Here is a 25,288-nt window from a genome sequence, read left to right as displayed (position 1 = left end):
CTTCAAAACAACTTTAATTTAATCAGAACCAGAAATACTTTATTTATCCCCGGGAGAAAATCTGACTCTAATTTCAACATGATTTAGTCCAATCTTTGTTGGTCATTTTTTCATGAAACATTCGTATTCATTTTAAATTAATAAAACATTTTGGAGAAAAAAAGGTTCACAAGTTAGAATAATTTAAAGGTTTCAGATAAATACGTCGGTTTATAGATGATTAAAACTGGCTGACTCGGTACATATGTCTTCAGGGTTATGATAAAAAAAATGGTCATATTCCTGTAAAGTATAATATACAAAGAATCATACTTTATAATCAGTGTGACTCGAGCGCTGATGTCGCCGCTCACGCATGCGCGCTGCTGGTCATCCGTGACTAGACATTCGGTCATAGAAGCGGTGGAGGGGGCGCTCGAGCCACGTCGGTGAAACAAATCAACGCTTGAAGGCAGATTTCAAAAGAGGGTGAGTAGACTAATTGCGAAAACGGTCTGCGTATTCTTTCATCTCCCTCAAATAAACACTCGGGAGCGCAGAAATCCACGCAGATCCGCCTGTCCTGTTGATGCGGGTAGGTCAGTCTCACAAGCACAGTCCGCCATTCCCCTTTTTTTTTTTTTTTATGTTTAACGAGACACCCTTTCATGGTCTGACAAGAGGGAATTCTCAGAGGCATGGGCTCATGTAGCCTACATAATTGACTGTATTTCCCCTTGCTCCGTTCAAGTGCAGTGGTAGAGCAGCAGATGTTATTACATTATGCACCTAACGGGTGATTTGGTGCAGCAGGAGGATTCCTTATCTTGGGGCGTTGGACAAAATTTACCCCTGCCCTGCAAAGATTAGGGGCACACATGAAAGCAAAGTTGAAGTCAGATGTGCAGTTACACACCATGATATTTTTTTCTTTCAAATATTGTCTAATGCAACATCTAAATGTATTTTATTATTACTAATTACCTTTGCATATTGCATTGCCAACTCTCTGACTTTTGTCAACATTTCCTCCTCTACCACATCCTCCCGCTCTCTCTCTCTCTGTCATTTCTCTACTCTCCCATCAGGTCCCTGCTGCTCAGCCAGGAGCGGGAGATCCAGGGCGATGTCCACCCCAGATCCCCCCATGGGAGGCACCCCTCGCCCAGGTACTTCCCCTGGTCCTGGTCCCTCCCCTGGGGCAATGATTGGCCCGAGCCCTGGGCCCTCCCCGGGCTCCTCTCACAGTATGATGGGCCCTAGCCCTGGCCCTCCCTCCTCTGGACACTCTCAGCCTGGACCCTCTGGTTATGGCCAGGAGAGCATGCACCCACTGCACAAAGTAAGAACGTGCAAACAACAAAAACCTGCTTGTGTCACTGAGACACACCAGTAATATTATTTATATTTCTTCAGGGTCAGCGGTTTCTTTTAAATGTACATAAAATGTGTTTAGGGTCATTTTTGCATATCAGGTTTTTTAAATGCCACCTTCACATAGAAATATTACACATGTCTAGTTTGCAAAATGCATTTTCTGTTTTATTTTCATCCTAGCTTTGTCAATCTGAATGTATGTTTCCCATTCTAATAAAGCCCATCTGAATTAAATTGAATGAACTTCCACCGTTTCTCATCTTTATTTTTGCATTTTTGTCTGTGTCGACGTGAGCGGAGTCATTTTTCCAATGTGGCTCCTCAACAGTCACACGCTTCCTTTAGCCTATGATAGTATTATAACACATTAGAACTTCTGAATAAGTTCATGTGAATCAATGCATGTTGAAAACGTTCTTTCTTATATTTTACACATTCGAGTGTGTTCTCTATCATTTAATCTCTCAGCTCGGTCGTTTTTTATTGGTATAATGCCAAATCACAACACAAATGATCTCACGATGTTTTACAGAAAGAGCAGGTCCAGACTTGTTTTTTCCAATATTATTTACAGTGACCCAACATCGATCTACCAATGAGCAAGCACTTAAAAAAAAAAAAAAAGAAGTCCTTTTACAGGCAGACACTTTGAAACAATCCAGACTCGTTGTTTAACAGTCATCTTCAGAGATGTGTTGATATTGTTACTTTAATTGTTTCACAACATTTTACATGACTATTTCTGTTTCAAAGTGTTTTTTTTTTTAACACAACAGATTTGTCTTTCATTTGAAGCTGCTACTAGCTCGCAATTTCCCCACAGAGGGAGGTATTTAATCTCGTGTTTGATTTCCTTCACAGCCCATGGAGAGCATGCATGAGAAGAGCCTGAGTGAGGAGAGCCGCTTCAGTCAGATGAAGGGACTGTCCATGAGACAGGGCGGGCACAGCGGCATGGGCCCCCCGCCAAGTCCTCTAGACCAACACTCGCAAGGTAGGCGTGCCACAGGGACATATCTGAGGCAATGTCATGCTTTCAAGGATTGCGCAAGGCACGTCTTTTTGAGCGTGACACATCTGCTGTGGTGTGATCGTTGGGAGTGTCTCTGCTGTTGCAACACATGAATGAAACTGACATTAATTGTTATGAAACTTTTAATGTGTATCTTTAAACATTAAAACACAAACAATCAGTACCAACTCTGTCTGGCTCAAACCAGTGCAGAACTTGCCAACTTTTCCTCTTCAACCTCTGCATGCAGCTGGTTATAAGGAAGACATACATGAACTATATGCTCACAGTCAGTCAGACAGGCTGGGCATTGTGAATCAGAGTTACAAACGCTGTGATGTAACAGATAAGTGGGATTTCAAGGAATTACTCTTTGTTGATTTGGAAAGGATTCAGGCTCGTGTCTGTGGAACTGTTAAGACGTGTTGGTAATCAACTCTCGTGTCTTTACGGTAAATATGACGTCAGCTCAGCTCAGTTTAAAGGCAGGAAACAGCCGGTCAGGCTCTGCTGAAGCTTGCCACTTAGAACCTTAAACCTAATTCAATATTAAGCAGAGTGGGGTGAGGTTTTCTGCCACAAGGAGAGTCAAAAAGCTCCAGCAACTCTTATAGTATGAAGATCAGAAACATGTTGGTCTGATAAAGTTAATAAAATTGAGATTATTATTATTATTATCATCTTTTAAGATTTGAGGAAGTTGGGGAGCTGGTGGCATGGTGGCATAGTGGTTAGTGCGCGCGTCCCATGTATGGAGGCTATAGTCCTCAAGGCGGGCGGCCCAGGTTCAAATCCAGCCTGTGGCTTCTTTCCCTCATGTCATTCCCCACTCTCTCTCTCTCTCTCTCTCTCTCCCTGATTTCCAGCTCTATCCACTGTCCTATCTCTCCATTAAGGCACAAAAAGCCCATAAATGAATCATAAAAAAATGATTTGAGGAATTCACTGCACTCACTTCCTTCAAACCAGAAAATGTGTATTTTAAATTTTCCGCTTTTCCCAGGTTGATCATGAATAAAAACTAGAATCCTTTGTGGTTCCTCTGTGTCTTTCTGTCTCCAGGTTACCACTCTCCTCTTGGTGGCTCCGACCACTCCAGCCCTGTCCCTTCAAATGGTCCTCCCTCTGGACCTCTCATGCCTTCCTCCTCCTCTTCCTCCTCCTCTGGTGGTCCTGGCTCTACCTCAGCACCATTAGACGGCCCCAGTGGAGATCAACACACTCTGGGTCCCAATAACCGCCCTGGCCCCCCGGGAGGCTCAGGCCCAGGCCCCAGTCCTGGACCCAGTCTTGGCTCAAGCGTCCCCAGCCTTGGATCTGGGCTTGAACCTGTGGGACCTGCAGGCCCTGGAGGTCCTGGTGGCCCCACTCCCTTTAACCAGAACCAGCTTCACCAACTCAGAGCCCAGATCATGGCTTATAAGATGCTGGCCCGGGGTCAGCCCCTGCCGGACCACCTCCAGATGGCTGTCCAGGGGAAAAGGCCGATGCCTGGGATGCAGCAGCAGCCGATGCCCAGCCTGGGCCCAGGAGCTGGAGGCGGGCCGGGTGTTGGACCAGCAGGACCCGGACCTGGTCCAATGGTCTCAGGCTACGGTCGAGCTCATGGTTAGCACTCATGTTTTAATCAACAAGCAGTGTCCTACTGTGTGATGGATAGCTGACATGTCCCGTCAGACTAAAAGAGTAACTGCACCTATGTGTTTCTTCAGGAATGATGGGTCCCAACATGCCTCCTCCTGGCCCATCCGGTACTCCAGTTGGGATGCAGGGACCAAACCCAAATGGACCTCCCAAGTCCTGGCCTGAAGGTTTGTGGTGCTGCTTTAAAACCATGTCACCCTTTGAGCAACATACCTCAGACGGTAGAAAAGAGGGGCCGAGTGAGAGCTGACCATTAATGCTCCAGTTATTACCCATGCCTCATGTAAGACTATTTCTTGTAAGCGTACCGCCTTACAGACCTGCTGGTAGTCAAAGCTCAAAAGGAAATGAAAATAAGATTTTTTGGGCTTGTTTTTATGCCTTTATTTGAACAGACGGTGGATAGAGAAGGGGAGAGAGAGAGAGAGAGAGTGGGGAATGGCATGTGGGAAAGGTCAGACTTAATATCGGGCCACCTGCTTGGAAGACTATAGAGCGTGACCAAACAGCTAGTCCATCTGCCAATCCTTAATCGGTGTTTATGGACGCTTTTCTCTGCAGAAATTATATTTTGGCAAAATAAATGAGTATAGAATCACTCAAACAAAGCATGTCAGTTGGACATCTCAGTTTCAGAGCCCTGGAGTTGTGTACAGTATACCTCCCTGTTACAACTTATTTGGACACCACTATGAAACAAAACCATAACGAATGTTAACTACCTGTTTAGATTAGCCAATATACAAGCTGTGAAAAAAACTGTGTGTTTTAACGGCCTTTTATAATCTGTAGACTCCAATAGCACCTACAGCAGTATATTTATATTTATATTATTTCCTTCCTTCCTCTCAGGTCCTATGGTGAATGCAGCAGCCCCCTCCAACGCACCCCAAAAGCTGATTCCCCCTCAGCCCACCGGCCGGCCCTCTCCCGCCCCTCCATCAGTTCCCCCTGCTGCCTCCCCAGTGATGCCTCCTCAGACCCAGTCCCCCGGACAGCCGGCACAGCCTACTCCCATGATGCCTTACCACGCCAAGCAGAACCGCATTACCCCCATCCAGAAGCCCTGCGGCCTCGACCCAGTGGAGATCCTGCAGGAGAGGGAGTACAGGTACGACAGAAGTTTTAATCAATCACGCCGTATAAAGCTTAATACAATGTGATGCACTTCATTATCTCTGTCGGGACATTTGTCTTGGACTCACGTGCCACGTACATTTATGCAGCTCTGTCTTTGCTCCATCAGGTTACAGGCTCGTATCACTCATCGCATCGCAGAACTGGAGAACCTGCCGGGCTCCCTGGCGGGTGATTTACGTACCAAAGCTACCATAGAGCTCAAAGCCCTGCGACTGCTTAACTTCCAGAGACAGGTCGGCATGACAACATCAAGCTTCTCATTATCATCTTAGCCTTAAGTCTCCACAACATCTGACACATGTGTTTTTTAAGTAGTGGTGTAAAAAGTGGGCTTTGATGTTTCTCCCCGGCGTGACCATCAACAGCTGCGTCAAGAAGTGGTGGTGTGTATGCGTCGTGACACAGCTCTAGAGACGGCGCTTGATGCCAAGGCCTACAAGCGGAGCAAGCGTCAGTCTCTGCGGGAGGCCCGCATCACAGAGAAGCTGGAGAAACAGCAGAAGATTGAGCAGGAGCGCAAACGCAGGCAGAAACATCAGGTAGACGGATGAACTGCAGCTGTGATGAGAAGAAGTGTGTGTCTTGTGTTTTTTTTTCTTCTTCCCTGCCCTTCACACAGACTTGCTCCTCTTTCTTAGGAGTACCTCAACAGCATCCTTCAACACGCCAAAGACTTCAAAGAGTACCACCGCTCCATCACGGGCAAAATGCAGAAACTGACCAAAGCTGTGGCCACTTACCACGCCAACACCGAGCGCGAGCAGAAGAAAGAGAACGAGCGGATTGAGAAAGAGAGGATGAGGAGGCTCATGGTAACAAGAAAAACATATCAGCAGAGCACAGTTATACTCTACACACATTAATAACAGTGTTAAACAACACATTGTGTGTGTGTGTGTGTGTGTGTGTGTCCTCCCAGGCTGAGGATGAGGAGGGCTATCGTAAACTGATCGACCAGAAGAAGGATAAGCGTCTGGCCTACCTGCTGCAGCAAACTGACGAGTACGTCGCCAACCTCACCGAGCTGGTCAGAGCTCACAAAGCTGCACAGGCGCTCAAGGAGAAGAAGAAGAAGAAGAAGAGAAAGAAGAAGGTATGGAAAACAAAAGAGGGATCATCATTCTGTAGTGAGGAAAACCAGATTTTCTGCTCATTTATTCACAGAGCTTCAGCACCAGTGATCTTTGTTTCTGTTGATCAATGACTCTCATTAATGATCTCTATTGGGATCAGTCAACTTCTTCTTTTGTTGCAGTTGGAGAATGCTGAAAGTCAGACTCCTGCGTTGGGTCCAGATGGAGAGGTGAGCAGTCACAACAGCTGAAGTGAAGCAGGAGACAAAATGTTGTTGACTTTGGTAGTTTAAGCATCTTTTCATGTTGTTGATAAGATATATAGAGTACTTGCTCTTTAACTATGTTGGGTTCACAATGCATATGCTATTTTTGTGTTGTTGCTTTCAGTGGTCTCTATAGATACATTCTTATAAGAAACACATATATGATATTCACCACAAACTCTCAGGGGCTAATGATGTTCTTTTTTGTAAAATCAGCAAAAACGACAATCTGCAAATTGTTCTTTATTTACACTGTAACTAGGCAACATGTTGATCAGCTAGTCCAGTATAAAAATGTCATAAACAAATCTGATGACGATGTCTGCACCATCTTACCACCCTTTACAATACTAAAGTTTAAGGCAACAGTGTCCATATGAAGTGTCCAACACAACAATGGGGCAAATCGTCTGAGATCTATCCTGTTATAATAACCAAACGATAACTCGCTTCCTCTCCTGCAGCCTCTGGATGAGACGAGTCAGATGAGCGACCTGCCTGTGAAGGTCATCCATGTGGACAGTGGGAACATCCTGACAGGAGTTGATGCTCCTAGAGCTGGACAGCTGGACACATGGCTGGAGATGAACCCAGGGTGAGGATGACTTGTGTGGGCCAATGTGTGAGGTGTGTCTGTTTGGCTGTTGTTGGTAAGTATGAATGTTGACAATGCCTTGACAGTCATGGCTCACAAAGGAAGAATCAATCTAAAATAAGATGACTTTTCCAACTTTTATTTTATCAAACACTATGATAACAGGCTAAATATCAAGATGTCACACTTCCTGTTATTGTTAACATTTATGCATGATGATATGCTAACACGTGTTACCATGTTAAAGTTAAGGGCGCACTCACACTAAGCCCAGTTGTCCCGTACCATGCTGAAGCACGATTATCCCCCCCTCCCCATTCCCCCGCTGGCCTGCACTCACACTGCTCCAGGACTAACCGGCCTGAGTACGGTTACCTCTTGTACATAAGGTCGTAATACAACACATGCATGGCTTTACGTAAATATGAAGCGTGCTTCGTTTGAAAGACAGGCAGACTCTAAAAAAAAATCAATCTGTGGTGGAGTCTGCGTCCGTACATCGGCGAACAACACCGAGAACATGACAGCTACTTTGTGTCTTATTTTGAGTCATTTCAGTCAGATACAGACAGAACGTGCTTGTGCTCGTGCATGAACTGGACCGTGCCGAAGCACACCTCTTCCGATCGTGCCGGGGCCGAGGAAGTGTACTGTGCTTGAGCACGGATCGGAGCACTCACACTGGTCAAATGAACTGGACTTTAGGAGTGAAGCGTGCTTAGGCACAGCCCAGCTTCTTATCTCTGAAGCACATCTGTCTGTAAGGTGCTGTACTTGACAAGCCTATGAGTGTGGCTTAAACACATGAACTCAATTATTAATAGGGTGTCCACTGACTTCCAGCCGTTAATATATTTAATGCATAAAGACTTTTACAGTTGAAATGTTCAGATACCGGGTGTGTTTGTAAATTGTATTTCTATTTATGTTGTCCAGTTACGAGGTGGCGCCCCGCTCAGACAGTGAAGACAGTGAGGAGGAGGAAGAGGAGGAGGTGGGTTGTTTGATAGACATGTTTGAAACCTGGTTCATATTCAATCACTGATCCAATCACTGACCAGCTGGGTTGCAGGAGGAAGAGGAGGAGCCTCAGCCATCCACTGCTCTGGTGGATGACAAGAAGAAGATAACAGACCCTGACTGTGAAGACGTGTCGGAGGTGGATGTCCGACATATTATTGAGTGAGTACAGAGATGGAGCACTGAGCTCTACATATTACCAAAAAGGTTCCACCAAATGAATTCATGCTGTCATGGAAAAAGTAATGTCATGTGTCTTTTCCTCTGTAGAAATGCGAAACAGGATGTGGATGATGAGTACATGGGTGCAGCGTTTGCTCGGGGCCTGCAGTCTTACTATGCGGTGGCTCACGCTGTCACAGAGAGGGTGGACAAACAGTCCAGTTTGTTAATAAATGGACAACTCAAGCAGTATCAGGTGAATAAATCCAGTCCAATCAATAACCCTGAATTCACCACCGTTCAGTTATTTTAAACACTTTCTACATCTCTGAGTTCTGTTTAAAGTTTTTGACATGAAACGTGCTGTTTTATGTGTCAGATTAAAGGTCTGGAGTGGCTGGTTTCCCTCTACAACAATAATCTGAACGGGATCCTTGCTGACGAGATGGGTTTGGGAAAAACCATCCAGACGATCGCCCTCATCACGTACCTCATGGAGCTCAAACGTCTTAATGGACCCTACCTCATCATCGTACCGCTCTCGTAAGATAATCCTCATTAGCTGTTTTTGAAAACGTGCAAGACGTGAACATTTCTAAAAAAATAATAATAATAATCAAGACAGCCTATAACTGAAATCTTCCAAAGCTGCTTATTCAGAAATGTCCCTCACAACTTGAACGTGTTGAGGGGAGTCTCAGGAGGAAAGTCGTGACTTAAAAAAAAACCCCGCTGCAGCAATTCAGGATAGTAATGGCCCACTATAATGACTATGATGACACTGTCACTGTCATAGTTTCAAAAAATAAGTGGAAATGAAAATACCGGCGAGCAGAAAAGAGTATGAAGCAGCTTGATTGTGTGCATGTGGATCGTAGCGGTCGAGTAATACAAACATCATCATCACCCCCCTTGCTTGCTCACAGTGAATTGTCTGATTTTTCCTGAATACTTCTTTCACACATCAACTCAACTCGAAATTTTTCAGGAATTTTGTGCATGTGTGAAAACCGCTTTTGACTCAAATAATCACAAAACGTTCTGTCACCAGAGGACATCACAGAAACCACGTAACCATTACAGCTGTGCTTTCTCTGTTTGACAGAACTCTTTCTAACTGGGTGTACGAGTTCGACAAGTGGGCACCCACAGTTGTGAAAGTGTCCTACAAGGTGAGTTGCAACCACGGCAACCATAGCATCCTAACCCCGAGCATGTTTTGTAGGCTGTGTTTCATTTTAGCTTGGATTGTAACATCTTGTGGCTTCCTTTGTTTTATTCATCCATGAAGATGATTCTGAGATTTAAGCATATTAAAGCCCACTTGCCTTTTTTTTTTTCATTTGATATATTTTTGCTTTCAGGGTTCTCCTGCCGCCAGAAGAGCTTTCGTCCCCCAGCTGCGCAGTGGAAAGTTTAACGTCCTTCTCACCACTTACGAGTACATCATCAAGGACAAACAAGTGCTGGCCAAGGTGAGATGGGATGTCCCAACAAACACAAGCCGAGGGACACACACAATCACGCCCAGTGTGTGTGTGTGTGATGAAGTTCAGTTGTGTCCCTCCAGACATTTCCATTTTGTTGCTAATTTGTGTTTGAGTAAATCAGTTGACTAGGCTTGAGTTTTCACTGCATTGTTTTTTTTTTATCAGCTCCCACTTTCCCAAATTCCCCCAAATTCCTCTGAACGTTTTTGAGCTGGCCAATCTGACCGCCTCCTCCCCCCTGTGCTGCGTCTCAGTCCTCTCTCCTAGTTGCTGCCTCACACTGACACCCCCACGTCACCCACTGTCTTCTGTGGTCGTCATGCTGCTATACACTCAAATAGTCATAACGGCTTTCCTGACTGTGCACAAAGGTGGGTATTGTTTTTAAAAAAAAAAAAAAGTGTTTCCCCATTTGCTGGTTCGAGGCTTTGGCTTGGGACTGAGCCAGCATGTTTCATGAAGACAAACTGGTCAAGACATCCACTCTGATTGGGTGTTTTTTGGCATGTAAATGAACTCCTTCCTCTCGTCTCCAGATCCGCTGGAAGTACATGATCGTGGACGAGGGCCACCGTATGAAGAACCACCACTGTAAGCTGACCCAGGTCCTGAACACCCACTACCTGGCCCCGCGGCGAGTCCTGCTGACGGGGACGCCGCTGCAGAACAAACTGCCTGAGCTCTGGGCGCTGCTCAACTTCCTCCTGCCCACCATCTTCAAGAGCTGCAGCACCTTCGAGCAGTGGTTCAACGCTCCGTTTGCCATGACCGGAGAGAAGGTTGAGAGAATTACACAGCTGTAGAATTTTTCTTTAACTCTTGAAATAGATTTTTAAAATGATCTTTTTTCCTCCAGGTTGACCTAAATGAAGAGGAGACCATTTTGATTATCCGTCGTCTCCATAAAGTGCTACGTCCCTTCCTGTTGCGCAGGCTGAAGAAGGAAGTGGAGGCACAGCTTCCAGAGAAGGCATGGCTTACTCCTTTCAGCACACACACACACACACAACAATCAACACACTCACAACAACACACACAACAACTCTTTACACAAATGCTAAACAGTGTTTTAAAAAAAGTGACCCTAGTGAGATTTTTTTTTGCTCATGTGTGACTCAGGTCGGATTTTTTATGACAGTTTGAACAGCACAAGTCACATGATAGCTGATCCTATAAGTCAGGTTTTGGCCACCTTCAAATGTTGTTCAAATCAGATACTAGTCTGATCTTTCGCAATGCCACCTCAGTCTGAACAGCAAGGTTGGAATGCATGCAACTTTGACCTCACTCTTACCTTGAGGGTCTTGTGGAGAGGCGCTGACAGATGTTGTCAAAGGTTTTAAAGGCTTCCCTTGCCATCCCTGTAAATCTCTGCACGTGAAGCCTGTGACTTCCAAATCCTAAAACTCCTGGCTCTGAATCTGCACACACCTCCGCACTAGTAGCTTTTGCGCCACACAAAACTATCATTCAAGTTTTGACTCTCTTTCTCCTACTTCCTCTTCCTCACTGTCATCTGCTGATAGATTCACCAGCTTCCTGTGCACATCAATTTCACAATAAATCTGTAATATTCAGCTTATCTCCTTGATTGTTCTAACTTTTACTTCTGCTTGTTTTACTCATTATATCGGTCTGGTCTCTCTCTCAGGTGGAATATGTGATCAAGTGTGACATGTCGTCTCTTCAGAGGGTGCTGTACAGACACATGCAGGCCAAAGGAGTCCTGCTCACTGATGGATCAGAGAAGGACAAGAAGGTACCTCTATTAAGTAGCTTTAATTATGGGGGGGGGGGCTGCACTTACAAATATAACTTCTGTAATAAGTACTACATGATTGTGTTTGTGCTTTGATGTGTAACATTAGTTTACTCATGATTACATTTGCAGAAGTAGTTTGACTAAAATGACGGTTTTTATTTAAAGTTTTTATTGTCCTGGTTTGTATTTCTCTTCATATTTTGACATGACAAGGTTTTCTGATGTTCTTAATCTTTTCAAAACAATACTTGTGTGAACTTTGGAATTTCAAAAAAAATGTATACGTGTTGAGGGGGCTGCGGCTCTGCTGCTGACTCTGTGCTTCACACTGTTGCTCTTACTGTACTTACAGTAAATGTTGTCTTGTTTGTCATCTTGTTTTTGTTCTTGTAAAGCCAAAGATATTTTCCTCATTGTGGACAAATACAGTTCTATTCTATTCTATTCTACATCTCACTGTTATTTTCATGTGTCAGATTTATAACATGATTCAAGATTCAAGATTCAAGATTTTTATTTGTCACATGCTCATACAGATGTGCAGTGAAATGTAAAGACTGTTCCGCAAGGCCATGGATTAACACTCAAATTGCTAATACACATATATACAGTAAAATAGAATATAATGTAAAATTTTAAAAAGAAATATACAAAATATAGATTTCGGTCATAAGTTATCTTTGCTGAAAGAGCTGATGTAAAAAAGTTCACTCTGCTGAGGCTGTAATGGTGGTGATGAACGCTGTTTGGAGGGGCTTTTGTCGAGTGGCACTAACAGACTCTAGAATCACCGCTGATGATGGTTGTGCAGCCTGATAGTTTTTAAAATGTGTGCTTTTTGGATGATTTATTTAACAAGTGACTGATCCAGATTTTAAACTGTGATCTGCACTTCAACTTTAAAGGAAAACTAGATTGTACTGAATCTAGAGCGGTTTTCATAGATCAGGACATCAAGGTGCCTGCAGGGATCTTATGAGCAGTGTTACTGTATCTGTTTGTCTCATTGTGTTTTCCAGGGTAAAGGAGGCACAAAGACGCTGATGAACACCATCATGCAGCTGAGGAAGATCTGCAACCACCCTTACATGTTCCAACAAATAGAGGTACTACCGGGGAGTGTGGTGAAAAATAAGGAAAGCGTTCCAGTTCTTTGTTTGGCTTTGTGATACAGATTACACTGTCCTTGAAGTTAATAAATGATGTTGATGATTTATAAGGAGCAGAAAAGACATCAAAGCAGAACACTTTATTTGTTAACTGATCCTAAAAGTTGACACTTTGATGAATTTTAAGGAAACTTGACTTTAATATCTTCTAAATAAACTGAATTAGAAGTGTGAGGCTGAATGAAAGAGAACATTTTTGTCTGTTTTTGCAGGAATCTTTCTCTGAACATTTAGGATTCTCTGGTGGGATAGTAACGGGGTGAGTGCTACACCTTACGTCACACACACACACACACACACACACACACACACACACACACACACACACACACACACACACACACACACACAGACTTTTTAACCCCTGTAATCGACCCGCCTGCCTTCCTCTCTTGTCAGTCCCGACCTGTATCGAGCATCGGGGAAGTTTGAGGTGTTGGATCGAATCCTGCCAAAGCTGAGAGTCACAAACCACAAAGTGCTGCTGTTCTGTCAGATGACATCACTCATGACCATTATGGAGGATTACTTTGCCTATCGCAGCTTCAAGTATCTGCGTCTGGATGGTCAGAGAGTTATCTCGTACAAGTGTTGATAAATGTTTCCTTCATATTTACTGTTTTTTTTTTACTGACATTTGTTTTCGTTCTATATCTTCCATCCCTCACACGTTAGGCACTACGAAGGCCGAGGACAGAGGGATGTTACTGAAGACATTTAATGAGCCGGGGTCGGAATACTTTATCTTCCTCCTGAGCACCAGAGCTGGTGGCCTGGGACTCAACCTGCAGTCTGCAGACACTGTGGTCATCTTTGACTCTGACTGGAACCCTCATCAGGTGTGATGCACGTTTATTTTCTTTTATAAAAGATGCTGCCAGTGTTTCGGGCAGACACTTTCTGCTCGCACAAAGAAATGTACACGGACACCCAGAAACCTCAAAATGTCATGATCCAGGGTTCAGGAGAAAACTACCAGGAGTCAGAATGTTTGAGCAGAGGTTGCACAAAGCGCAGCTGAAAGATGAGGACACGCTACATAAAAGAACTTATTTTAGTGCAGCAGCTTGTGGCTGTTTCATTCCTGTTTCTCAAAGGCTGAAGTTCCTTCTTGTTGAATTGAAGAACGAGTCTCGCTCTGGATTAAATCTCTTTAGAAATTATAAATTTAATGGAATTTGATGTTTTTATCTTCAACTTGTTGGACAGATTCCTCGGTGGGTAAACTCCTTCACAAACACTGTAATGTTATATATTGGAGGAACCAACAAACCTCTCAGAATCACATTCAACCTGCTGTGTACACTAGTTCTCTTTTCCCTTCTCGGCTCCAGGACCTTCAGGCTCAGGATCGAGCCCACCGTATCGGTCAACAGAACGAGGTGCGCGTGCTGCGTCTGTGCACCATCAACAGTGTTGAGGAGAAAATCTTGGCCGCTGCTAAGTACAAACTAAATGTGGACCAGAAGGTCATCCAGGCCGGCATGTTTGACCAAAAGTCCTCCAGCCACGAGCGCAGGGCCTTCCTGCAAGCCATCCTGGAGCACGAGGAGCAAGACGAGGTCTGGGGACAGGAAGTGTGTCTGCGGATCAACGTGTGTGCGTGCACCTGCGACACACAACTTTCAAGAGTCTGCTTTCTTGTGCTGTGATTGCCAATATCTGTCTGCTGTATTCAGGAAGAGGACGAGGTGCCCGATGACGAGACGGTCAACCAGATGATTGCAAGGAGTGAGGAGGAGTTTGACCAATTCATGGTCAGTGATTTAAAAAGAAAAACCCAGCTGGTTTATTTCCTCACTAACCTCTCTAACTGAAGCAACAACCTCTCCCTATGTATTAGTCGTTTCCCGCCTGTTTTTCTTCCTCTTCTTTCCCTTAGCGAATGGACCTGGACCGGCGTCGTGAGGACGCCCGAAATCCCCGGAGAAAGCCTCGACTGATGGAGGAGGACGAGCTGCCCACCTGGATCATGAAGGACGACGCCGAGGTGGAACGGTTAACCTGCGAGGAGGAGGAGGAGAAAATGTTTGGACGAGGATCCAGGCAGCGGAAAGAGGTGGACTACAGCGATTCTCTGACCGAGAAGCAGTGGCTCAAGGTGAGTTCATATCTACAGATTGACATCAAAATTAAAACTTTAAATACAAGTCTAGGCATTAAAGGGTTCTTAGTGTCACATGTATCTATGTCATTGCAGGCGATAGAGGAGGGCACGCTGGAGGAGGTGGAGGAAGAGGTGCGTCACAAAAAGACGACCCGTAAGAGGAAGCGGGACCGCGACCTGGACCTCCCTGGTCCCTCCTCTTCTTCCCTAGGGGGGCGAGGGCGGGGGGACAAAGATGAAGATGGAAAAAGGCAGAGAAAGAGAGGACGACCACCCGCTGAGAAACTTTCTCCCAACCCGCCCGCCCTCACAAAGAAGATGAGGAAGATCGTGGACGCCGTCATCAAGTATAAAGACAGGTAGCGGCCGACCAGAACAGGAAGTCAATCTGTGGCCGCATTTTAACACTCGATTACATTCATCAGTCGTTGCCCTTTTTTTTGCAGTATTTTCTGTGAATCACTCCCAGCATATGTTTCTGAGGCTCTGTGAGGAACATGTTTACCATCGTACTCTGCCCTCCCGCTCAGCTAAAGGTCTAAAGAGAGGTGAAGTTTAACCTTCTCTGAAATGTTACTGAACAGACAGAGTCACCAAGCACTGTTCACAACTTCTTCACACAGTTTCTGAAAAAAAAAAAAAAATATTTGATCCGACCAAACTTCTCAGAAATCGACAGGAATCTCGCTGAATCAAACGTCCGTTGTGACGTGTGTAAAAGAATTTGGACTTTTCTGCACAGGAACATGGGGCTGGTGTTAGCAGCCATTGTGAACTATCCATTAAGTGTGTTATCATGATTTATGATATGCCCCCCCCCCCCCCCCCCCCCTCTGGACACCAGGTTGGGGACAAATGTTGCATAGGGGGTTGTCACGATACCCGCTGTTTTGATACCACTGCATCAAAAAAAATCCTTCGGCACACAATATTAAGTCATTTCTTTTTTATTACCAATTATTCACTGTCAGAAAAAAAAAATCACCTGAAGTGACAGGTGAGCTGGAAGAGGGTAAAACTTAAAGACACCCACCATGCTTAGACCAAAATGTTTTATGATCAATGAATTTTTCAGCATGAAGCGAGACAGTGTGCAGCAGCCTCTCTCATTGCCTTTAATTATTCAGTGTCTAAATTGCCCAAACACACATTTAGGTACGTTGCAAATATATTTGTGCAGGTTAGACACAGTGCAGGTGTTTTTTTCTATATATGATGGATTCATTCCTCTCCTGTTGTCACCTTTGTCATGAAAGGATGTAGTTGTTCAAATCTTCAGTACTTTGGATCATTAAAGTAACAGAGACATTTTGTTTTAAAAACATCTGGTATAGAAAAGTCAGGACAAGTATCGCAGTATCAAAAATGTTGACACCCTCAATGCTGAATTCAGTTATTGATACGAAGCTTTCAGATGATGATCAAATGTCTCGTCTCATTCTGGTGATGTCATTTCCTGCAGCACCAGCGGGCGTCAGCTCAGCGAGGTGTTCATCCAGCTGCCGTCTCGAAAAGAGCTGCCTGAGTACTACGAGCTGATCCGCAAGCCGGTGGACTTCAGGAAGATCAAGGTGAGCTGGTGACTGCGGCAGAGGACGGCGCGGACATCAAGCTGTGGCTGTGTTGAATGAGCAGATCCGTTAGGTTATACATTATACTCATCTTCACTTTAGGAGAGGATTCGTGGTCATCGCTACCGCAGTCTGGGCGACCTGGAGAGAGACGTCATGCTGCTCTTCCAAAACGCTCAGACCTTCAACCTGGAGGGGTCGCTGGTGAGACTCAGTGTGGACCTTGTTTACTCACAAACACAGAATCTGTACTCCTCCCTAATCTGCGATCGAGTAGTTCATCCAAGTATTTTCTTTGCCTCAAGTGGCTTAACACTTTATAAAAAAAACAGGAACCTCTGTCCGTGTGATGATTCTGGTGATTCAGATGAAGAAATCTCATCAGAGTAAAAAAATCCATGGAATATAAAAGAGTATGAAACGTATTCTCTGAAAACAGAGAGCTCCCCTTAAAGGCAGGGTTGGTCATTTTTCGAAAAACTAGCATGATTTTGAAAGTAGCGTTCCCTCAGTGCCTCGTCTCCACCCAGCCCCTCCCCTCTCTGCTACCTCAAAAGCCACGCCCCTCACTTACATGCATGAACGCCATTGGTCCAGAAGCGCAGCTCAGCTTATCGCTTGCATTGTGTAGAAACTACGTCGTCTCATTCAGCGGTAAGTTAACACTAAACTTTATCGTATTACATGTTAAAAAAAGATTTGACTATTTTACTACTCACAACGGCAAACAACAAACTTTATCATCGGTGATGCACTTGGAGTGTGGGCTAGTGCACGCAGGGAGTAGAGAACGAGCATGGAGACAGGGAGGCGTCTGATTGGTTCATCAGATTGGTACCTCGTGGCAGACATTGGTCAAAGTTTTTACAAGCTTACAACTGATACAGATGACGGATTGTCTTTGTTCCCTTTTCAGAGCACATGAGTTATTCATTTCTGTCGGGACCTAAAGACAATTTCAACCAAAATCTTAAAGGTTCTATATGTAACTTTTAACATGTACAAATCGTTTTTTTATCGCCCATTAATAAGCGAACGGTTAACTGATGTGAAAAAGTAGATGTTCACTGTCTATCTGTGTTGCCTGTATAAAAAGTTTCCCCGGGTCGTATTTTCCGCAAAAGCTCCAGGGAGTGACATTTTACGCACGTTCTCAACGTCCTCCTCACTCCTCGCTCCGCTTACAGAGATCAACAGTACAAACTCCTCACACACTCCCGCTCTCAGCCAGTGCCTGCAGAGACCGTCGTTTGTAGGATTGTAGAATGAATACAGACACGCAGACTCCTTCACATGTGCATGACCACTTACCTCCTCTGTAAACATTATGCCGGTAAATATCCAGTGTTTCACGGCCGATGATGATGCTCGTTTGTGTACGTACGAGCACGCGAGGGAGAGCGAGCAACAGGTTTACGGCCATGCGGCATCGCTGCAAACGCAGTATTTTTGAAAGTTGCACATCGCCCCTTTAAGAAAAGTGTATCTGGAGGACATGACAAACCCTGCCTTTAAAAGAGCTAACAGACTTTGTGTGGATGATGCTGGTGCTTGTTTTTGTGGTGAGCAAAAAGTCAAACATCTAAGTTTACTTCCTCAAAGAATGTAGAGCACAGTACTTTACTGTCACTCAGTGCGTGTCTAATGTCGCTCATGACTAAATGAATACTGTAAATCTACCAACAGTCATACTGATAACACTTACACACTGCTTGACTTGATTAGACAAGCCACAGATGTTCTTCTCTGGAGAAATGATGCATCTTGTTCATAATAAGCCGAGCTGTTAACTCCATCACACCTGGCAGGAAACTTGTTTTTCACAAGTATTGCAGACGACTGCTGTGGATGTCGTTAGGTCTCTTTGTCTGTCAGAGTTTTTGTGTATGTACACGATATTTGATGACCACAGTGGTTTTCTACTGTGTCTCTCTAATGTGAGCAGATATATGAAGACTCCATCGTCCTCCAGTCAGTGTTCACCAGTTTGAGGCAAAAGATCGAGAAGGAGGAGGAGAGTGAGGGAGAGGACAGTGAGGAAGAGGAAGAGGAACTGGATGAAGGATCAGAGTCTGAAAGTGAGCATGTCCGTATGAAGAACGTAGACGATCATGTTGTCCATTTCACTGTGCGGTCTGTTTTTAAAATGACATCCAAAACACAAATGTACTGAAAGGTCAGACGTGTCTCATTTTCTGTCACTTTATGTTTCTGACTCAGTTAGTTGAGACAGTGTTTGTTTGCAATCTTTGGTAATTAAAAACGAGGCATTGTCCAATAATGGGTGCCTTGGACTTGTGCTTCTGTTGCCATGGAATCGAGACAGGTATCATTTTTTTCCTACTATCACAGCTAAGTATGACACTCTGCTTTCATGACAGCCTTAATTATGAGACAGCTGTCCCTCAGAAACACGGTTTGGTAACACTTCATATAAAATACTACAGTTTCTATGATACCATAAAGATGTTGTGTGTGTGTCTCCAGCTCGCTCAGTGAAAGTGAAGATCCGTCTGGGAAGGAAGGACAAAGGTGGAGATCGTGGGAAGGGTCGCAGCAGACGAATGGGACGCACCAGAGCCAAGCCTGTAGTTAGTGACGATGACTCGGAGGACGAGCAGGAAGAGGTACATCACTCTGCAGCTGTTTACAAACATGCATCCCGAGAACATTCAGGACATCCTGCCCCCCTGAAGTCTCCCTCAAATCGTCTCGTTCACCAAAATGACTTTTACATAAATGACACGCATTATTGGACATTGTTCACGGTAGATATGAACTAACTGCAAGTAAATAAAACCTGTTACATCCACGCCCCCACACCCCATTTTCAAGGAAATCTTATCTTGTATACGTCCTGACACATCGGTCCATCCAGACTTCACACGGATATTTTACCAGGAGGCTGGCAGGGAAAAGCCCGGGTGGAGACTTAATTAAAGCATTGTCTGTTGTCATAGCGACCACTTGGTGCTCTGTACGACTCAAAGACAATTCACCAAGACTGTTAAACGCTTTAAAGCAGCTTGACTCAGCGGTTTGTGTCTCAATAAAATTACACAACTTCAACTTGACTTGTGGGAGGAGGCATGACGCTGCAGGGGGAAAAAGTCTAGCCAAAAATGAGTAATATGTTCGGAAACAAAGGATGGAGGTGGGAGGGTAAAGTTCTTTTTTCTCTCTAATGTGATTTATCCAGCAGACCTTCTACCTGCCTGCTCAAACATGTTTTATTGAATAAATAAAGATGAATCATATATCCCAGTGCTGTCATCCAGTGACCAAAGTGTTATTGGGTGAATTTTGGTCGAACCGCAGATTTAAAAAAAAAAAAAACATGATACACATGTTTACTTTTCCTTTTGTTTCTCTTCCAGGAGCGCTCCCCCAGTGCCACAGATGACGAGTCCTGAACCGAGCTGTTTGGTGGGAGATAAAGGAGCATGAAGCACCGCATCTACAGTAGAAAAAAAAAAAAACACTCCTCCATCAACTCCATCCACCCTCAGTCAGGTGTTCACAGGGCTGGAGAAATAGAGGAGAGGGTTTGCCATGCAGGAACAGGACACGTCTGATCGTTTAAATCAGTTGAGAAGACGTCACATGGAGTAACATTAATGATTCATTTTTGCGTCGCTGCATTTTACTGTAATTGTTTGTTTGCTGAGAAAGAGGATCAAATTAGCTTTAACTCTTTTGTTTGCACTTTCAGGAGGGTTTTGAAACGTTCTGGAAATGTTGCCCGTGTGCAGGTGTTAAAATGTTACTTTGACAAAAACACCTAATGGTCATTCTGATGATAACTAAGAAAAGAACCAATAGGGAGCTCTGACTTTGCGCTCTGGACCGCACACAGTCTAAACACACTTTATATCTCGGTTCAGACTGTCAGTTTGAGGCGAGATGTTCACGCCTCTGTAACACCTCTCCTTCACTGTGAACTCACAGAGGCATAATGGGAGGACAAAGTTATCCCTCCTCTGTGCCACCGTCTGAGGTCGAAACAGAGGCGTTACAGGGGGGGGGGGGCAAGATGAGATCCGCAGAGCCAGCGGGGGAGAACAGCAATGTGTGTGAGTGCATGTCCGAGTGTGTGTGTGTGTGGAGCTCCTGCTGTTTCTTTACATGTCGTGCTTCCTCAACGCAGAAACACAAAAAGGGTTTTTAAAGGTTTACACACTGCGTATAGATCTTCAATTTAGGTCATTTTAATTTCCAACTGTCCACAAACCTTCTTTGTAATAATTGCTGTGACTCCGCAGTAGTCGTTCTTTTGTCAGAAGACTAGAAAAGAGCTCAATCATTTAGCTTTTAAACGTTGAGATTTTACGGACAAATTGTAATCAACAACAATCCTCGTCTAACCTGAGGAGTGAGAACTTGCAGGAACCAGTACAGTGAGGTAAACAACATTAAATGTAAACATAAAATGTTTTGAAACAGAAATCTGTTTTCACCTTAACTTACCTTATTCCCCTCCTCACAAACATGTAAACACAACCCTCGCCTCCCCTCTGCTTCCCTGCAGAGCCGCTGTGATTACCGAGGTGTGTGCGCGTGCGTGTGTGTGTGTGTGGCTCTATGTTTGAGTTGGACCTCTCCGCCTGCTGTGGGTGAAGGCGTCTCCGGTCTTCTCAGAATCTCTGTAGCCACTCTCCGCATTTCATTCGAGCGAGGTTTGATGGAGTTGAGTCGAGGTCGCTCTCCAACACTGTAAACATCTGTGAGCATAAAAACAACCGACTCCACCGTGCTGCTGCTGCTGCTGCTGCTGCTGCTGCTTCCCTTACACACTTCCAACACAAGCAGTGATACCTGTTGATTGTAGACTAACTGAATTATTATGAGGTCATAACTCATCGATGAGTACTGTAACTTGAACTGCTTCTCCTTCAGTTGTCGCGTGGTGATTTTTAGGATTTCTGAATTATTTGATGCACTTTTTCTGTTTTTTGTTTTTTTTTCCTTCATTTTAAGACAAAGGACCAGAGGGACCGTGGCTCCTCTCTGCTTGTGAACGCCTCATGGCCATAAAGGTGTTGGATATACTGTACAGAGGTTTTTTTTTTTAAGTTTGTTTTTTTAAGAGTATAATGTCAATGCACGTGTGTACAGCTCGCGAGTTCAGTTTACTGCACTTTTTTGATTATGGTAGGAAACAACCAAAGCATCAACATTTTCCCTGCTGAGATATCCGGATGTGTACCGTGTTGTGTTGTGTATCTGTCGCTGGAACGTAAAAAACAACAATAAATAACAGTGAAAGTGAATAATGTTGTGTGGTGATGAAATCAAGTAACTGACAGGATTTCAATAGTGAACTTTTACAACAACTAAGTACTTGAAATCGGTCTTTTTGAAGGTCTCGGTCTCGTTTCGGAATGGAAGCCTTTTCGGTTTCAGACAGGGCAGACTCTGGACTTTAAATCAAGACCACCACTGACAGGCTATTTTTCATGCCATTACTGTGATCTAAGAACTAATAACTTAAATTTATTCATAATTACATTTTCTTCTCCCGGTTACGGCCTCAACCTTCCCGTTGTGACAGTCTAAGTGAGTGACATGCACGCTGCACCCAAGATGATTTTTCTGTGATATTGATGGCCTTGGTCTTGGTCTCGACGCTGTCTTACTCTCGATCCCTCCCCTGCCTTGGTCTTGGTCTCGACTTGGTCTAGATCCCTAAATGTCTCGGGTCTTGGCGCACTCTGGTCTCGGGTACGTCTTGATCTCGGTTCGTGTGGTCTTGACTACAACGCTAGTTACAACTGATAAATGGTTTGTGTAACTTTTTCCTAGTTTCTGTTTCTAAAATATGACGATTTGACCATTTTCTTTCCTCCATAGTAAGTTCAATATATTTCATTAAAGACTTAGTAGGAGGAAAAACAAGTGTTGCTTAAAAATGTCACCTTAGACTTTAGGAAACCGTCATCAGATTATTTTTCTTATTTTCTTCGCATCCTATAAAATAACGAAATAATTTGTGGATAAATCTACTTTGAAGAAGAATGTCGGTTTATCCTTGTCATGTATTTTATACCTTCAGATCATTCTTAATGTTCTTATTTCACTCCTCATATCTGGATGTAACTGAAGAAGTTTGTACATGTGTAAACTCTGTAACAGCTCACACTTCTGTTATTAAAGCCACCAGGTGTAGTTCCTCTGTTTGACCACTAGGAGGAGGTCTCATACATAGGTCTCATTTTTGTCACATTTTGTCTGCATCATGAAGAATAAAAAGCTTCTTAAATCCTCTATTATTAACTAATTAAACATGTTTGTAAAAATGTTCCTTTATTGAAAGCTTTTAAGATATAAAACGGGAAGATGTAAAATCACCTCTCTGGGTTTAGAGTATCGCTTTGGTCCAACTTGACCTCATCCCACCCCCGTCCACAAGCCTCCATCATAACACAACATATAAAATCAACACCCCCCCCCCCCCCCCCCCCCCTCGTCACACTTCTCAGTAAGGTCATGCGAAGAAATAAATACAGAAAGACTTTATTCAGAGGATGTAAACAGCTTCGCTCTAAGCCACATATTGATGTTTATGTTACCGGCTGGTTGGCAGTGACATATGTTGAACGTACGTACAGTGTCGGCTTGCTATGAGAAACTTGGCATGAGTGTGTTTGGCTGAAAACAGAAGTGAGACAGTGAGGCCTGTGTTGGAGGTCAACGTGTTTGCTCCGTATGAAGGAGAGAGGGGGGGGGGGGGGGGGGGGGGGGGGGGGGGGGGGGGGGAGGGGCAGACTTTCCTGATTTCTAGGAACCTCTGGATGTCTTCAGCAACTCAACACCAACCATTCACATCTGTTGAAGGGAGGGGGCGGGGGGTTACTAAACGTAACTGTTAAAAGACATCCAGCATCACTTCTGGATCCTTCTACACTATATTGTTTACAACACAACTTCCTCTGGAGGTGAACAACGCCCCCTTCACACAGTTAGCCCTTTGTTTAAACGACTGATTTTTACTGAAGTATTTACGCTGATGACAGAAAGCGGAGGGGAACATTCAGTTATTAATATTGTGTTTGTGTCTCAGGAACAAATCTGCACGATACAATTAATAGAATAAAAAGAGATTTACGTTGTTTTTAAAGACGACTGCAGAAACGTTTTCACTAAAGCGTGTTAATCTTTTTTTTTAAAGATCTGAGAAACGTAATGAAAACTGCACACCGCATGCTCTCATATAGAGTGTGTTGTTTGTGTGTCTCTGCCCGGGCTGCAGAAGTGTCTGTCTGTCTCTGACTGTGTGTTTAGATGAACAGTATTGTGTATGTTGGCCCTGAGAGACACTGGACATGACTTTAACAATCACACACACACACACACACACACACACTGTACACACTGTGCACAAACGCAGTCAGTCTTAGATACAGTAGTGTACAGAATATTCTCTCCAAGTGTTGATATCGTGTGTACGATAAAACATTAAAATGATAAGGTTCTGTGGAAGATTACTCCCTGCGTCAATTCATTGTTAAAGACTAAGTGTGCTCGTGTGGTTTGTAGAGCTGACACTGTTGAGCTGCTTCAAGTTGTGGACATTAGAGGTGGAAACAATCAGTCTGCAAAGAGGAGCAATCATAAAGTATATGTTGTGTCAAATTCAGAAAGTTTGTGGTTTATTAAAGCTCCTGTAAACAACTTTCAGCTATTTAAAAAAAAATGCTGTGTCAGCATCAAGCTGTCAATGACATTATCTGACACCCTGCAGCCGTGGTAACAGATGTCAAAAATAGTAAATCATTTCCTTTACGGTCTTGTTTGCGTTTGTAGGCCTTATAGAGGCATCAGTGTTATTTTCAGTCTGTTTCATTACCGATTGAAAACTTCTCACAGGAGCTTTAAGAAGTCCTCTTTACAACAGTTGATGATGTAGATGCAGTTAGATGAATCAAGCAAAACTAAATCAATGCATTATTTATTTTTTATTATTTTAACATTTCCAATAAACTTAAAGAGTCAGTTTCATTGGTAATTCTCTTAAATGCTATATTGGTGTTGCTCACTGAGGTGTCTGCCACGAACTGGTTAAGTACAAAAAGGCAGAAGGTCAAAAACAAAACAATTTGCATTAGAACGTTATTTACAAAAACAACTACAATGTGAACAATCAGTTATTGTGTGAGCGCCCGGGTGAGTGACATGCATATGAAGGTGTCAAATGTTAAAAGAAAGGACATAACAAAGCGACCCGACCAGGGGATCATGGGGGGGGGGGGTAAGGAGAGTAAGAAAGTCAGACTGACCCGTCCTGCTTTGCCAGCTCAACAGCCCAGGTGAGCCAGGACTCTACCAGGCCGCCACATGCAAGGGGGGGGGGAGGAGAGTCCACTAGCAGACCAGGCAGAGACGATACAGGGAGGGGTTGTCACAGTTACCAAATTGTGAAATCTGGAGAAAATAAGAATGAAAATAACGTAATAATAAGTTAAACGTGGATACAGATCATACACTGCTGAAAAAGCTTAAATGCTTCATTTGGACATTTGAGGAACTGCACTTTTTTTTTGGTCTCAGAGTATTTTTTTTTTTGTTGCTGTTGCTCTCCTCAAATTGAACTTTCGAATTTACCAAACTTTAAGAAACTCTGCGTCTATGTCTTTAATCTGTTCAAAGGAGAGAATCTGAATTATTCACATCTGACTCATTTGCTGTTGTTCTCTCACAGTCAATGCTCTCTTTAACTGTGTGTGATAGGTGTAGTTTTAAATGCACCACACACACACACACACACACACACGTGCACTTCCAGGGTGCCTCTCTGTGGGTGTGTGTCAACAGTGTGTATACTGATAAGTGGGTGTAGCAGAATATGTAATCCAGCCGCTATTTCGACATTCTAGAAATACCTCCCGCAGCTCAGTCCCTGCTTCTTACCAGGAGTATAGCAG

At 44.0% G+C, this 25,288-nt stretch overlaps 1 protein-coding gene across 2 annotated transcripts; it reads left to right on the top strand.

Annotated features, from left to right (window-relative positions):
- The first annotated feature begins 205 nt into the window (after nt 1-205).
- LOC132991822 (transcription activator BRG1) lies at nt 206-20,375 on the top strand. 2 transcript variants are annotated; one of them, XM_061060741.1, is made up of 34 exons: nt 210-468; nt 1,068-1,321; nt 2,218-2,350; nt 3,431-3,976; nt 4,081-4,179; nt 4,865-5,123; nt 5,259-5,385; nt 5,518-5,691; nt 5,791-5,964; nt 6,072-6,245; nt 6,408-6,455; nt 6,956-7,086; nt 8,023-8,080; nt 8,159-8,268; nt 8,377-8,524; nt 8,648-8,811; nt 9,374-9,440; nt 9,633-9,743; nt 10,295-10,537; nt 10,615-10,728; nt 11,410-11,517; nt 12,540-12,626; nt 12,902-12,948; nt 13,089-13,255; nt 13,365-13,528; nt 14,024-14,284; nt 14,369-14,446; nt 14,572-14,790; nt 14,890-15,155; nt 16,259-16,367; nt 16,470-16,571; nt 18,313-18,445; nt 18,855-18,994; nt 19,745-20,375. In XM_061060741.1, exons 2-34 carry the CDS (start codon nt 1,106-1,108, stop codon nt 19,778-19,780), a joined length of 5,013 nt encoding a protein of 1,670 aa, XP_060916724.1. In that variant the 5' UTR covers nt 210-468; nt 1,068-1,105; the 3' UTR covers nt 19,781-20,375. The 2 variants fall into 2 exon arrangements, with proteins under 2 accessions (XP_060916715.1, XP_060916724.1); XM_061060732.1 differs by having other exon boundaries at nt 206-468; nt 14,572-15,155.
- The last annotated feature ends 4,913 nt before the right edge of the window (nt 20,376-25,288 follow it).

The sequence above is a fragment of the Labrus mixtus genome, chromosome 2 (assembly GCF_963584025.1).
Source record: "Labrus mixtus chromosome 2, fLabMix1.1, whole genome shotgun sequence".
NCBI lineage: Eukaryota > Metazoa > Chordata > Actinopteri > Labriformes > Labridae > Labrus > Labrus mixtus.
The sequence above is the reverse complement of the archived record's forward strand: the minus strand, read 5'-3'. Positions and strand labels throughout refer to the sequence as shown.